A 16,607-nucleotide genomic window follows, 5' to 3' on the forward strand; every position below is an offset into this window, starting at 1 on the left:
CCCTTAGGCGTCTTAGGGTTAAATCACGGCATGAGGGAAAGTATGTTAATAATCTAGAAATGAGTGGCTTTACTAGTGATAGGTGTTATCCGAAAGTAGTCGGGTGAGAGGGGGGGGAGGTCATAGCCGGCGGGGCAGATAGGCAGCCGCGGTGGCGGCGGCGTCCCTTCCTCACGCCGTATATAAGCCGTGGCGGCGCCGTCGGCCGGCAATCAGTGCTGAGGAAGCGCCCAGACATGCAGCCCCACCGAGCCCTCCTGTTGGCCGCCGGCCTCGTCCTGCTGACGCCTCCAGCGCAGGTCTCTGCTGACTACCGGCCAAATCCCAGACCAGGTGAGCCAAACATCGCACTACTCACTATCTCTTTTTAATTATTTTTAAATCTTCTGACTGTTTTGTCAATTTCTTGATCTTCATAAGTTGAAGAAGCACGAAGTTCCGATTTTACCTCAGATTCTCCTGAATATAACTAGAAGATAATTGGAATTACAGCAAAAAAGTTTATCCGTAATTATTTTAATTAGGGATGTCTCATGTGCCCACGATCCTACGACCCCAAGAATTGCCGTCTCTCTAGGAATCACTTAACAACTAAATAGCTGTCCAATCGTGTGTGTGTGTGTGTGTGTGTGTGTGTGTGTGTGAGAGAGAGAGAGAGAGAGAGAGAGAGAGAGAGAGAGAGAAAGAGGAAGAGAGAGGGAGAGGGAGAGGAAGAGAGAAGAACAGAACTGGTAAAAGGAAGAAGGACATTATAAACGATAAGCACCTGTCAGTAACACGCACCCGTCCTTGGTACAGCAAGTTGGAGTGCCACTAAAAATAAAATGCATCACTCTTCTTTCCTTTCGTTCTTACTGATAAATGCGAAGGGCGATATACTTAGCCTTAAGTGTAAACATTTGGTAACTTTTAATAGCTGGAGTATTGTCCGATCCTTTATTTTAATTGGTTAATTACACATTCTAACAGTAAAAACTTTAAAAAGTCCTTTTTTAAAATAAATGCCCGCGTTTTGAGCATTTAAAATTGCTTTGGGCATGTTCCCGGACAAGTGCCCATTTATAAACGTCCTACCACGGGGCATGTGCCGGAGCCACATCACTAACTCTGACTTTTAGTCCCACTCGTAAAGTAATTAGCGTATGGAAATAAAACGTTGTGGACGGTCCTTTTAAAGTAATACGTACTGCCGCAAAAAGTCACAGTGAGATGAGTCTCATTTGAAGAAGTGCCGTCTATGACGTACGAATGTTGCGTATGGCACGATTGCAGTCACGATATCTGAACAATATGTTATAAGCGGTTCACACTGAAGCGATGCGATGTGCGACACTATACGCCATGCGACTCGCAGTACGACGCAGAAGCTACTTGCATTGATCGAGCGCGTAGATAGGCAATTGAAGCGACTTAACTGGTTTGCACTGCACGACGGTGATACGATATCGACACTATCTGTGTCCTATCGTACGCCGCAATACGGAGTGCTTGTCGCTCCACGCAACGTGGCGATACTTATGGAGCGAAATTTAAAGTCACCCGTTGTAACTAAAAGTATGTTTTACGTAGATGAAGCAAAACTACATCCGTCTGTGTCGTTAGTTTCTCAGTAAAATATTTACTTTCCACGTAAGAAATTAAAAGCCACTGTTTTATGTTTCTCCGGCATGCAGTCTTTCTCATTCTGTAAAAAAAATCGCATCTTGTAGTCTCACATCACAACTTTTTGTTATTGTGAGTCTTCGCAAATAAATAAACCACCGGGTATATTTTGAAAAGTTTGCGATGGCGAGTGCAGTCGCTGGGCAGTTTACATTTGGTGAACTGTACGTTATAGATTTCTCGTAGGAAATATAGCTAACCTATCGAAATTGTTTTTCATCGCTCGAAGGTGAGCAATACCTGTCTCCATTCTCGAGAAAATACATGAGATATGTTGAAGGTCGTCCGTGACGAGGCTGCAGCTGCCCGCCACTCGCGACGCTTCGCCACCTTCTATGGCCTGCTACGCGAAGTGCAAAGGTGTCTTGTGGTTCTCTTTTTTGGTGTGATGCCGATATAAGCCGAAGCTGGAAACAAGAAACTTACTCAAATGAAAAAAAATGCACCATCAGCTATTTGGATTTTTTTAGCCTATTCACTCCAGTTTCAGAGAAACGTTATGACAGGCTAAAAGAGATCTGAAAGTAAAATTCCTGTTGATTGCAATTGAGCAGCTGGACCAATCCGAAAAAGACACATTAAGATTTTTTTTAACATTATAGGCTTCTTTCTTTCCTTCAAATACCCTCTCAACCCCTACGCAGAATTCACAACCCACTGCCACACTATCGATGGTGACTGACGTCAGTTCAAATCCAGTAACTTATCTTCTGAGTGCTTCTCAAGATGAATCATACACCAGTTTGCGAAGCTGACTTGTAGAATTACTAACCTCGGCTTATAAATGTGTAGCCTTTATTCATATACACTCCTGGAAATTGAAATAAGAACATCGTGAATTCATTGTCCCAGGTATGGGAAACTTTATTGACACATTCCTGAGGTCAGATACATCACATGATCACACTGACAGAACCACAGGCACATAAACACAGGCAACAGAGCATGCACAATGTCGGCACTAGTACAGTGTATATCCACCTTTCGCAGCAATGCAGGCTGCTATTCTCCCATGGAGACGATCGTAGAGATGCTGGATGTAGTCCTGTGGAACGGCTTGCCATGCCATTTCCACCTGACGCCTCAGTTGGACCAGCGTTCGTGCTGGACGTGCAGACCGCGTGAGACGACGCTTCATCCAGTCCCAAACATGCTCAATGGGGGACAGATCCGGAGATCTTGCTGGCCAGGGTAGTTGACTTACACCTTCTAGAGCACGTTGGGTGGCACGGGATACATGCGGACGTGCATTGTCCTGTTGGAACAGCAAGTTCCCTTGCCGGTCTAGGAATGGTAGAACGATGGGTTCGATGACGGTTTGGATGTACCGTGCACTATTCAGTGTCCCCTCGACGATCACCAGTGGTGTACGGCCAGTGTAGGAGATCGCTCCCCACACCATGATGCCGGGTGTTGGCCCTGTGTGCCTCGGTCGTATGCAGTCCTGATTGTGGCGCTCACCTGCACGGCGCCAAACACGCATACGACCATCATTGGCACCAAGGCAGAAGCGACTCTCATCGCTGAAGACGACACGTCTCCATTCGTCCCTCCATTCACGCCTGTCGCGACACCACTGGAGGCGGGCTGCACGATGTTGGGGCGTGAGCGGAAGACGGCCTAACGGTGTGCGGGACCGTAGCCCAGCTTCATCGAGACGGTTGCGAATGGTCCTCGTCGATACCCCAGGAGCAAATGTGTCCCTAATTTGTTGGGAAGTGGCGGTGCGGTCCCCTACGGCACTGCGTAGGATCCTACGGTCTTGGCGTGCATCCGTGCGTCGCTGCGGTCCGGTCCCAGGTCGACGGGCACGTGCACCTTCCGCCGACCACTGGCGACAACATCGATGTACTGTGGAGACCTCACGCCCCACGTGTTGAGCAATTCGGCGGTACGTCCACCCGGCCTCCCGCATGCCCACTATACGCCCTCGCTCAAAGTCCGTCAACTGCACATACGGTTCACGTCCACGCTGTCGCGGCATGCTACCAGTGTTAAAGACTGCGATGGAGCTTCGTATGCCACGGCAAACTGGCTGACACTGACGGCGGCGGTGCACAAATGCTGCGCAGCTAGCGCCATTCGACGGCCAACACCGCGGTTCCTGGTGTGTCCGCTGTGCCGTGCGTGTGATCATTGCTTGTACAGCCCTCTCGCAGTGTCCGGAGCAAGTATGGTGGGTCTGACACACCGGTGTCAATGTGTTCTTTTTTCCATTTCCAGGAGTGTATGTACCACATTGAATAATGTAGCGTACTAGGTGGTCTTACAAAGAATTAACTTTTAAGGTGGAATTTCTAACGTCATTCACACACTTTGGCTAACTTATCTTATTGTAATAAGTACCTCTTCAGCAGGAGAAAGAGCAAGTCCAAAATTTGTGACCTGATTTGTCAGAGTAGCTGATACTAGGTGTTCCTAATAGTGGAAACTGTAGAATTTGTGGAAGACAGAGGTCTCACGAATAGCCATGGCCGATCTACGTTTGATATTTTTTACGAGTGCACTCAGTAGAGTACGTCTTTTCGTTTTTCAGTTTTTTGAGCTTTAAGTAACGATAGGCCACAATAGTATTCTTCAGAAGACCTCATTATTGCAACAGACTGAAACTGAAAGGTGATTTGGCTGTTTTGTTGCTAGTCGTACGGCAAGTGGTATCGTGTATCATATCGTATATCGTTTCGTCCCAGTGGGATCCCAAGTATCAGCTCGGTAAGTGTAGCAACGTGCGACCGTTACTGTGAAGTGTCGTGTCTTACTGACAGGTGTGAACTTGGAGGCACGCTGCCCTTGGAACGTGGGATGACATCAGAGAGCGATCATCGTGTAATGACCTAAAGAAACTGCAGTATTCTGGTAACTACTGTGGATTATTTGGTTGGTCTGGGAGGTGGCTGATCGGAACTACAACATATGAAACATTATTTCACTTTTTTAAAAGCATGATCAAAATACTTAACTTTATATAATTGAGTGCCACAGGAATAAGCCGAATATTTACAACACTCTTTGAACAGTAATGCATCACTTGATGCACAAAATTACAAACTCTTCTCTTGAAGTATAATTAAACATTTACAAAAGTATGGTTCCATCTGAGACTTGAAGGTCACTGGTGTCCTAAGTATATGATGTTGACTGCATCATTTGAAGTCACGAATTGGACAGAGCGAGTCTATACTCAGCTCTATATCCACGACGCTGCGGTGCTGTGAAAGAGGTTGTGTCTTCAGGTGCCACCCCCATTCATTGTTGCAGATTGCAGCGAGACGTCGCTAATGTCTGTGGAATTGATGTATGTTGCCGACTTTGGTGTGGCACCGCATCTTTGGCCCATGCCACACACAGAATATCGGAGAGTATACAAGAAGCTGGGTACCTGAGTTCAGTAGTTTCTAGGCTCAATCTTTAGTATCGCAGAGACACTGCTTCCACGCGCAAAAACGGCCATGTGGATTCACCAGAAGTGTTTGACAAACGGACGTTAAGCCGCCTCTGCAGAGCTATGTGGGACGATGCGCGGCCCACTCTTTGTCAGATCGAAGCCGATTTAAAAGTGAGGCGTGAGGAACCCATTCCTGCCGGAGCTACGGAGACAAGTGTACTGCACACGATTCAGCAACTGATCGCTGACGAGACATCGAAAGTTTCTGTTGTGGACTGACAAGACAGCCAGTCCACAGTGATGGGTAACCGAAAGGCAAGCGTACACACACGCCGGCTGGCGTGAGGTCTGGAACAGGATACGTAATGAATGCTATAAAGAAAAGTACGTAGCTTCTATAATACTTATCTTTAATCCATCATTGTGGTACATCGCTCTTGACGACACAAATGAGACTCTTTAAATACAAGCACTGTAAGGCTAATGGCGCCTTGCTAGGTCGTAGCCATGGACTTAGCTGAAGGCTATTCTAACTATCTCTCGGCAAATGAGAGAAAGACTTCGTCAGTGTAGTCGCTAGCAAAGTCGTCGTACAACTGGGGCGAGTCCTAGTACGTCTCTCTAGACCTGCCGTGTGGTGGCGCTCGGTCTGCAACTACTGACAGTGGCGACACGCGGGTCCGACATGTACTAATGGACCGCGGCCGATTTAAAGCTACCACCTAGCAAGTGTGGTGTCTGGCGGTGACACCACAGTTTCCATCTCACTCATTCAGTGTAAAAACCGTTTGAAAGCCATTAAATAGCATAGTAAAGTTCGAGTTTCAGAAATATTACCAAATAAAAATTACAGTATGCTGTTTAGTAAAAAAAGCTGTACTGCTGTTCATATATCAGTAACGAAGAAAGACACAAGAAATCCACTCAAGCTGTTTATTGTCCACTCGCTGTCAACATAAATGGGGCTGCCTGCGTAGAAGTGGAATGAAAATCCTGAGAAAACCGTAAAGAGATGAGAACTAGCAACATTTGTGTCACATCTCAGGAAGATATTAAATAGTAAATAAACCAAACTCCTTCCGAACAGTCCTTGAAAGGTCCACGCTACTGACCATCCGCCGTGTCATCGTCAGCCTATTGACGTCACTGGATGCATGTATGGAGGGGTATGTGTTCAGCACACCGCTCTGCCTGACGTTGTCTGTTTTCAGGACCGGAGTCACTACTTGTTAATCAAGTAGCTGCTCAGTTTGCCTGACAAGGGCTGAGTGCACCCCACTTGCCAACAGCGCTCGCCAGACCGGTCGCTCACCCATAGAAGTGCTAGCCAAGCCCAACAGCGCTTAACTTAGGTGATCCGACGGGAACCGCTGTTACCACTGCAGATAGGCCGTCGGCTTAAATATGAAACAGAATATTAAATTAAATATAGATTTAAATAGAGGAGAGCAAATGAAAGTGATTTACGGGTAACCTTTTCGAGTAAGAGTAACATGTTAGTGGCAGTAGCCACTTATCCATTGTAAGCAGTAACAAACAAAAAGAAAATTACAATAATTAACTGCACAAGGGGGGAAGCTTTTGTTGAAGTACTGCTCAATAAAGGTATTATACTTAGAGCATATGAAGGGGAAAAGAGATCGCAAAAGGCTAGAAAACACTGGAGTATTGTGCCTGAACAGTCGAAAAAATATATGATGAAGTTCTGGCAGTAACACATTCCAGCCTTCAAAGCATGAATCATCAGCAAACGTAGGTACATCTTATTTTGTAGATACGAATATAAAAAGATCGGCCATAGTTATACACGTTGGGTGGCTGCTTCTATTGCAACTCATACTGAGAGGCCATTTTTACCTTATATGAAAGAGATTAACGATCTTTCGTAATACATTGCAGATGTGTAGATATTAGTTACTCGTATAACTTTTTCTTTCATTGTCGTTTGTGCCAGTTTCTTTTTTATTTTGTTCAGTACCATGTTTGCGGTAAAAGAAGAGAAGCCATAGTCTGCTACAGTCTGTTTCACAGTGTTAATTTCATGTTGCCTATTATCTTTCCTTGCCTATTATCTTTTCTATTTGATGTGGTGTATTAGCGTGTAGCTACTGTGCCACTTGAGGTACATCTTAACGCAGAATGGTACCCATTAAAATCTTTCCGCTTAGTGGCAGAGAAGGACTCAATTTGCTACAGAAGTATTCCTGCGCTCGGGCTGGAAATGTAGTGTGATTTTCATCGAATTATGGCACTGTGTTATCAGTTATGATATAAAATTGAAGAAATAATTGAATAAAACAAGTTTTCCTCGTTTTAAAATTTTAATTTATTAAGTTACAAAATAAACGATGTGTTCCATCAGAGTGCTAGGATTCTCAAAGTGTTCCGCCAGAGGAATAGTTTGGGGACCCTGGTCTAAATAGTCATTGCTTTTGTGATCATGTTAGACTTGAATAACGTTTTGTATGTACACTGTTGAAGAATGTATGATATACGTTATTTTCTTGGTATATCCTTCCGTTAGAAGTGTAGAGTTCGGAAGTGGATGAAGAGTACAGTGGCCAGTGGAACTGGGTTGGCAGTGGTCAAAAAGCCAATGGATGACCAACCTCGACGGGACGGCAGTGAAGTAGTGGATAGACGTCTGGTTGTTGGCTGACGACTCACCATGAAAACATTGTTTAACATTAATTTTACTGCCCAGCTAACTACAACAGTCGCGCCAGTGCTTGGAAGAGCCAAAGCCCCATAGCAATAGGTTGCACTCTGCTGGTGAGGTGGCGCTGAGGTAGTCATCAGGTGTCCCGCTGTCACAGACAGTGCGCAGTGTCGCTCGGCAGCGTGCGACGGCCCGTGAAGCGAAGAGATCAGTGTGGCTACAACGGCGATGTTTCAAGTAGGAGACAACCCGTGTTGGCTGCCACAGAATAGACCCCGTTACGAAGCTCAGAGAGGGGCGCGCCGGGGCGCACTGAATTACACTGTGGAGCCAGCGTGGGTGGAAACGTTTCACAGCAGTGTCTGCCCACGCAAGCCGAGGCTGACAGCAACATAGTTTGCCCGCACGGGCGAAAATACTAAGCAGCTGCACGGCTCCGGATATAGGAGCCCACCTGCTGAAGTGTGCTAAGTCAGCAACATCATACTTCGCGGTGATGGAAGACCCGTGATGGTGGTAGGTGGTTGACTTATGTCGACTCAAAGAGACCTTTTCTCGAATGTGGTGCCGCGCGGGATTAGCCGAGCGGTCTACGCGCTGCAGTCATGGACTGTGCGGCTGGTCTCGGCGGAGGTTCGAGTCCTCCCTCGGGCATGGGTGTGTGTGTTTGTCCTTAGGATAATTTAGGTTAAGTAGTGTGTAAGCTTAGGGACTGATGACCTTAGCAGTTAAGTCCCATAAGATTTCACACACATTTGAACATTTCGAAGGTGGTAGCTGTCTGTATATATCTGTCTAGAAATGAGTATCATTTATACAAGATTAACTCGTCTACGTCAAAGCAACAATTCCAATCACGTAAACCACAACAGAGCCTAGGCTTGGACGCGTACCAGTCAGGTCATCAGTGCCGTAGTAGCTCTTCCTTTCCACTGTGTCTGTGGTATGACGCCTCTGGTTTCTCTGCTGGGCCGGGATACGTGATGACTGCCCCGACGCTGTAGACACAGTACTCGTTCGATAAGCAGGTCGCACCTAGTGTAACAGCAGCTGGTCGGCCGCTATCTGATCCACTTTCATGAGCCACTTGCGTTAACGGTGGCATCGTCGTTATTTTATTCAGTCTCGCGAAATGAAGCAGCTGTGGCCCGACAAAAGCTCCATACGATCTATGATACACAATATTCTTGAGTAAATGTTTTTGGTTGTCTAATGATTTCTGTCACAAATGAGCTATATAGATATAATTCCTTTAATAAATATACAGCATACCATAAGGAACTAGCAGGAGTCATTACGTAATTTGAGTAATGCCTATGTATACGAACCAGCTCGTTTCAAGTTGCTTCATTTTCATAGAATGGCTTTTTGTGGCTGTGATTTTGAGTAAAAGGTAATTACATTGTTGTTGTTGTTGTGATATTCAGTCCTGAGACTAGTTTGATGCAGCTCTCCATGCTACTCTATCCTGTGCAAGCTTCTTCATCTCCCAGTACCTACTGCAACCTACATCTTTCAGAATCTGCTTAGTGTATTCATCTCTTGGTCTCCCCCTACGATTTTTACCCTCCACGCTGCCCTCCAATACTAAATTGGTGATCCCTTGATGCCTCAGAACATGTCCTTAAATTTTCTAACCTACCTGCCCGATTAAGGGATCTGACATTCCACGCTCCGATCCGTAGAACGCCAGTTTTCTTTCTCCTGATAACGACATCCTCTTGAGTAGTCCCCGCCCGGAGATCCGAATGAGGGACTATTTTACCTCCGGAATATTTTACCCAAGAGGACGCCATCATCATTTAATCATACAGTAAAGCTGCATGCCCTCGGGAAAAATTACGGCCGTAGTTTCCCCTTGCTTTCAGCCGTTCGCAGTACCAGCACAGCAAGGCCGTTTTGGTTATTGTTACAAGGCCAGATCAGTCAATCATCCAGACTGTTGCCCTTGCAACTACTGAAAAGGCTGCTGCCCCTCTTCAGGAACCACACGTTTGTCTGGCCTCTCAACAGATACCCCTCCGTTGTGGTTGTACCTACGGTACGGCTATCTGTATCGCTGAGGCACGCAAGCCTCCCCACCAACGGCAAGGTCCATGGCTCTTGGGGGGGGGGGGGGGTAATTACATAAAGTGATAGAAAGTGAGCACCCGGTTACATTATCAATCATTCTCATGTTTTCAACAGTATTTTATCAACTGTATCTCCTCTCATGCACAGGTTTGCATGCGCCCTTAGAGACAGTGCTTTCGAGACCATACAGTTCATGTTATTTTCGTTTAGTTTAACTGGAAACGTATATTCTCTAATTAATTAGTTGAAGTCGTTTTTCCTTTCTTTGGCTAGATTAATTCGATAAACCTCTATACATCCTACACACTACAGTGGCCTTCTTCAAGTGATGAATGTGTACAGATAACACTGAGATTCACTAAAAAAAAGAAAAAAAGGGACGAGGCAGCACGAATGAATTATCCAAATGGTTCAAATGGCTCTGAGCTCTATGGGACTTAACATCTGTGGTCATCAGTCCCCTAGAACTTAGAACTACTTAAACCTAACTAACCTAAGGACATCACACACATCCATGCCCGAGGCACGATTCGAACCTGCGACCGGAGCGGTCACGCGGTTCCAGACTGAAGCGCCTAGACCGCACGGCCACACCGGCCGGCGAATGAATTATCCGAATGCGACGGAAATCGCTAGATGTGATGTACATGTACATGTGCAGTCAATTTCACAAAAATTTGGTGATTTATTCAAGAGAAAGAGCTTCACAAATTGAGCAAGTCAATAAAGCATTCGTCCTCCTCTGGCCCTTGTGCAAGCAGTTACTCTTGTTGTTGGCATTGATTCATAGAGGTTCTTGGGTGTCCTTCTGAGGGACATCGTGCCAAATTGTGTCCAGTTGGCGAGTTACATTGTCAAAATCCCGACCTAGAGATCCCTGCCCCTAACGCTCCAAACCTTCTCAAGTGATCGGCGACCTTGCTGGCCAAGGTGAGATTTGGCAGGTACGAAGACAAGCATTAGAGACTCTCGGGGTGTTTGGGTCGACTTCCTCTAGCTGAAATACACTCCTGGAAATTGAAATAAGAACACCGTGAATCCATTGTCCCAGGAAGGGGAAACTTTATTGACACATTCCTGGACACAGTTACTTCACATGATCACACTGACAGAACCACAGGCACATAGACACAGGCAACAGAGCTTGCACAATGTCGGCACTAGTACAGTGTATATCCATCTTTCGCAGCAATGCAGGCTGCTATTCTCCCATGGAGACGATCGTAGAGATGCTGGATGTAGTCCTGTGGAACGGCTTGCCATGCCATTTCCACCTGGCGCCTCAGTTGGACCAGCGTTCGTGCTGGACGTGCAGACCGCGTGAGACGACGCTTCATCCAGTCCCAAACATGCTCAATGGGGGACAGATCCGGAGAGCTTGCTGGCCAGGGTAGTTGACTTACACCTTCTAGAGCACGTTGGGTGGCACGGTATACATGCGGACGTGCATTGTCCTGTTGGAACAGCAAGTTCCCTTGCCGGTCTAGGAATGGTAGAACGATGGGTTCGATGACGGTTTGGATGTACCGTGCACTATTCAGTGTCCCCTCGACGATCACCAGTGGTGTACGGCCAGTGCAGGAGATCGCTCCCCACACCATGATGCCGGGTGTTGGCCCTGTGTGCCTCGGTCGTATGGAGTCCTGATTGTGGCGCTCACCTGCACGGCGCCAAACACGCATACGACCATCATTGGCACCAAGGCAGAAGCGACTCTCATCGCTGAAGACGACACGTCTCCATTCGTCCCTCCATTCACGCCTGTCGCAACACCACTGGAGGCGGGCTGCACGATGTTGGGGCGTGCGCGGAAGACGGCCTAACGGTGTGTGGGACCGTAGCCCAGCTTCATGGAGACGGTTGCGAATGGTCCTCGCCGATACCCCAGGAGCAACAGTGTCCCTAATTTGCTGGGAAGTGGCGGTGCGGTCCCTTACGGCACTGCGTAGGATCCTACGGTCTTGGCGTGCATCCGTGCGTCGCTGCGGTCCAGTCCCAGGTCGACGGGCACGTGCACCTTCCGCCGACCACTGGCGACAACATCGATGTACTGTGGAGACCTCACGCCCGACGTGTTGAGCAATTCGGCGGTACGTCCACCCGGCCTCCCGCATGCCCACTATACGCCCTCGCTCAAAGTCCGTCAACTGCACATACGGTTCACGTCCACGCTGTCGCGGCATGCTACCAGTGTTAAAGACTGCGATGGAGCTCCGTATGCCACGGCAAACTGGCTGACACTGACGGCGGCGGTGCAAAAATGCTGCGCAGCTAGCGCCATTCGACGGCCAACACCGCGGTTCCTGGTGTGTCCGCTGTGCCGTGCGTGTGATCATTGCTTGTACAGCCCTCTCGCAGTGTCCGGAGCAAGTATGATGGGTCTGACACACCGGTGTCAATGTGTTCTTTTTTCCATTTCCAGGAGTGTATAAGAGCAGGATAGCTTGCCGTGAAGAATAACAACGCGGGAGCGTGGACAATTGTCGACTTACCGCTGTGCTGTAAGGTGCCGGAAATGACAACCTAAGGGGTCTTTCTATGAAATGAAATGGTGACCCTGGTTGTCGGGCAGTATGGCGTGCGACAGCCAGGTTGTTATCCCGGTGCAGTCCGGTGCATCTCCAGAAACGACTACGGCCTGCAATCTCATTGACTGTAGTAGACTGGGATTCAGTGATGAGCCCCACTTCGAACTGAGCCCCGAAGATATATCTGGAGACGGCTGTGGGACACCAACCTGACTGCCGCCCACCATACGGCCCGACAACAACGAGGGATGATCTGGGGTGCCATTTCTTTCCATAGCAGGATTCCTTTGGTTGATATCCACGACACCCTTACAGCACAGCGATACTTCGACGATAGTCTACGCCTCGTTCTGTCGCCCTTCATCACAAGCCATCCTCACCTTACATTTTAGCAAGATAATGCCTGTCCACACACGGCGAGAGTTTTTACTGCTTGTCTCGGCGCTTGTCAAACCCTACCTTGGCAAGCGCGGTCGCTCGATCTCTTCCAATCGGGTATTTTTAGAGCATTATAAGCAGGGCGCTCCAGCCAGCTGTGGGTTTTGACGATCTAACGTGTCAGTTTACAGAATTTTACACGATATCCCTCAAAAGTACATCGAACATAAGGCCAGTGGTAGACCAACGTATAACTGACTTACTCAATTTGTGAAGCTCGTTCTCTTGAGTAAATCTCTTGTAATCATTTGTTTGTCTGCACATGCACAGCGATTTTCATGCCATTCAGATGATACTTCGTTTTCTTGTCTCGGAATGTATGTGCATAATGTCAAAATAACATCTTCATAAACATTTACATCTTTACAAACGTTTGTGGTGTCGGGTATATATCTTGAAGCTGACTTAGCGGTAAGAAACGTACTGATATCGTCAGCTGGTTACAGATGGCATCATTCAAACATTCGAATAATGATTAGAAGTTTTGAATAAATCCGAGAAGCTTATACATTCGTGCGCAGAAGCAGATGTAATTAGTATGGGGTATGGAACCTAATCCGCCGGCCGTTGTGGCCGAACGGTTCTAGGCGCTTCAGTCCGGAACCGCGCTGCTGCTACGGTCGCAGGTTCGAATCCTGCCTCGGGCATGCTTGTGTGTGATGTCCTTACGTTACTTAGGTTCAAGTAGTTCTAAATCTAGCGGACTGATGACCTCAGATGTTAAGTCCCATAGCACTTCGAGCCATTTGAACCATTTGGAACCTATTTCGAAGAAAGTTATTTTTAACTGTTTTCATATTTGTTTTGAATTCCTTTTTCTAGCATTATCTTTGTATCCTTGACAGTAAATATTAAATGTGTTTCGTCAGTGTATTTGAAAAGGAGAGTACACTGACAACCTCACAATAGCCAACGTGACGTGGAGAGGGACTGAGCTGTGTTTCTGTGGCAGACCCGCTGACGGACTGCTGCGTGCAGGGCGTGCCCGTATGCGCGCGCCTCAGCCGCGAGCTGGGAATCCCCGACTTCGGCTGCGAGGTGCTGTGCAGGTCGCAGGGGTTCCCCGGCTCGCTGGGCTGCGAGTACTCTGGACCCACGCCCGCCTGCGGCTGCGCCAACCAGCCCGTGGTCGAGGCTCCAGACCCACAGACCATCTGAAGCAAGAGCTGGAGCAAGAGACCAGCTGTCCGCGATGCGCCACTGCCCCTCGTCACCGACGTGCGTGTTAGTAATGGTGCTTTCTGAGACAGTTCACACAACTCCGTCTGTGTTTGGTTACGACGAAACACACTGCACTCGTATTATTTAGCCAACAGTTCCACTTATCCTCAGTTAAAAGTATCCAAATACTTAGAGCCCACTAACCCTTCCTCCCATAGACAAAAATGTACTTCAAGTTCCAAAGATCGACCATAATGATTTATCACTGTCATACTGCATATCAGTAAATAAAATTAATATTAAAAATAGTAATGATAATGTTTTTGCTTATGCTGTTAATTTCTAATTATTACACTACTGGTCATGAACATCGCACTACAATTAATGTGGCATGCAATAAATGTCAAATTTGCGTGGCTGGATATGCAAATAATGTTGGTGTTAGTGTGACAGCGCAAAGTAGGTTGGTGTAACATTATCCACATGCGCTATATAGAGAAAGATTTTCTCATTCAGAAGACATATTATACACACATAACCTCGGTTCCGAGAGTTCCGGAACCTGTACAGAAAATTGGAATAGAGATCAACATAAACATCATTTCCCTCCTTCTTATTGCTCATGAAAACCACATATTGCGTGTTGTACCACCATACAGCGATATCTTCAGAGGTGGTGGTCCAGACTGCTGAACACGCCGGTACCTCTAATACCCAGAAGCTCGTCATCTTGCACTGATGCATGCCTGTATTCGTCGTAGCATACTATCCACAAGTTCATCAAGGCACTGTTGATCCAGATTGTCCCACTCCTCAACGCCGATTCGGAGCAGACCACTCAGAGTGGTTGGTGGGGAACGTGGGCATAAACAGCCCTTTTCAATCTATCCCAGGCATGTTCGATAGGGTTCATGTCTGCAAAACATGCTGGCGACTCTAGTTGAGCGATGTCGTTATCCTCAAGGAAGTCATTCACAAGATGTGCACGATGGCGGCGCGAATTATCGTCCATGTGGAGGAATTCCTCGCCAATATGCTTCCGATATGGTTGCACTATCGGTCGGAGGATGGCATTCACGTATCGTACAGCCGTTACGGTACTTCCATGACCACCAGCGGCGTACGTGGGCCCCACATAATGGCACTCCAAAACAGCCGGGAACCTCTACCTTGCTGCACTCTCTGGACGGTGTGTCTAAGGTGTTCAGTCTGACTGGGTTGCCTCCAACCACTTCTCTGACGATTGTCTGGTTGAAGGCATATGCGACAATCATCGGTGAACAGAACGAGATGCCAATCCTGAGCGGTCCATTCGACATGTTGTTCGGCCCATCTGTACCGCGCTGCATGGTGTCGTGGTTGCAAAGATGGACCTCACCATGGAAATCGGGAGTCAAGTTGCACATGTTGCGGTCTACTGCGCACAGTTTGAGTCGTAACACGACGTCCTGTGGCTGCACGAAAAACATTATTCAACATGGTGGCGTTGGTGTTAGGGTTCCTCTGAGCCAGAATCCATAGGTAGCGGTCATCCATTGCAGTAGTACTCCTTGGGCAGCCTGAGCGAGGCATGTCATCGACAGTTCCTGTCTCTGTGTATCTCCTCGATATCCGAACAACATCGCTTTGGTTCACTCAGAGAGGCCTTCCTGGCACAAAGTAACAATGCGGACGCTATCGAACCGCGGTATTGACCGTCTAGGCGTGATTGAACCACAGACAACAAGACCCATGTACCTCCTCCTTCCTGGTGGAATGACTGGAACTGATCGGCTGTCGGACCCCCTCCGTTGAATAGGCGCTGCTCATGCATGGTTGTTTACATCTTTGGACGGGTTTAGTGATATCTCTGAACAATCAAAGAGGCTGTGTCTATGATACAATATCCACAATGAATGTCTATGTTCAGGAGTTCTGGGATGCAATTTTTTTAATGTCTGTATGTTGATTGTTGTGTATGAAGCAGTAACATCTGCCAGCAAGAGTGGGAAGGAATCCTACAGCAGCAATCCCGTGGCCTTGCAAGCTTTCTGATTGACATTCTGCAACATTGATGTTCATATCCCACGATTTTCATTCGAATATAGAATTCATAGGTTCAGGAGAGAATTATTCAACACTACACATAATCTCAGAGACCACATACAACTTTCGCTCAAGAGGCCAGACGTTCTGCTCGCTCTTCCATGTAGGACCATACACCCACATCACGTAGCCTGCGTCAGGAAATGGGCTCATTTTCAGCAAGAATACAAAGTACACATACAATATGATGACATCTGGATCATCGTGGACTGTCAGTATTGCGGTCATCGGCGTGCCTTACCGTGACACAATAGCTGGGATATAAACTGACAGTGACACGCCAAGCGACGCCACTGAATACAGGAATGGCAACACACTGATTTTTCAGACGAATTTCAGGTCTGCGTGCAGCACCACAATGGACGTATTCATGTGTGAAGGCTCCAAAGGTCAATGACCGTATTCACCATCGTCATAAGGACACAGCAACTGGTGTTACGTTGTGGGGTACAATTGGGTGCACCATATGATCATCCCTGGTTCACATAGCCGTAAGTATAGTAAGCATCTGTTCCATGACCTAGTAGATAGCGTCGGAAATTCCATGCGGCTTTTCGCGGATGATGCTGTAGTATACAGAGAAGTTGCAGCATTAGAAAATTGCAGCGAAATGCAG

At 47.3% G+C, this 16,607-nt stretch overlaps 1 protein-coding gene across 1 annotated transcript; it reads left to right on the forward strand.

Annotated features, from left to right (window-relative positions):
* Nucleotides 1–226: 226 nt before the first annotated feature.
* Nucleotides 227–14,163, forward strand: LOC126092372 (uncharacterized). Its single transcript, XM_049907923.1, has 2 exons — nt 227–333; nt 13,698–14,163. Exons 1-2 carry the CDS (start codon nt 237–239, stop codon nt 13,901–13,903), a joined length of 303 nt encoding a protein of 100 aa, XP_049763880.1. The 5' UTR covers nt 227–236; the 3' UTR covers nt 13,904–14,163.
* The last annotated feature ends 2,444 nt before the right edge of the window (nt 14,164–16,607 follow it).

This window comes from Schistocerca cancellata, chromosome 7 (assembly GCF_023864275.1).
Source record: "Schistocerca cancellata isolate TAMUIC-IGC-003103 chromosome 7, iqSchCanc2.1, whole genome shotgun sequence".
NCBI lineage: Eukaryota > Metazoa > Arthropoda > Insecta > Orthoptera > Acrididae > Schistocerca > Schistocerca cancellata.

Bases quoted from the DNA above. Each gene is read 5' to 3' on its own strand.
- LOC126092372 (XM_049907923.1), top strand. From the start codon at position 237: ATGCAGCCCCACCGAGCCCTCCTGTTGGCCGCCGGCCTCGTCCTGCTG. The intron at 334-13,697 runs GTGAGCCAAACA...TTTCTGTGGCAG, and splicing joins CCGGCCAAATCCCAGACCAG to ACCCGCTGACGGACTGCTGC.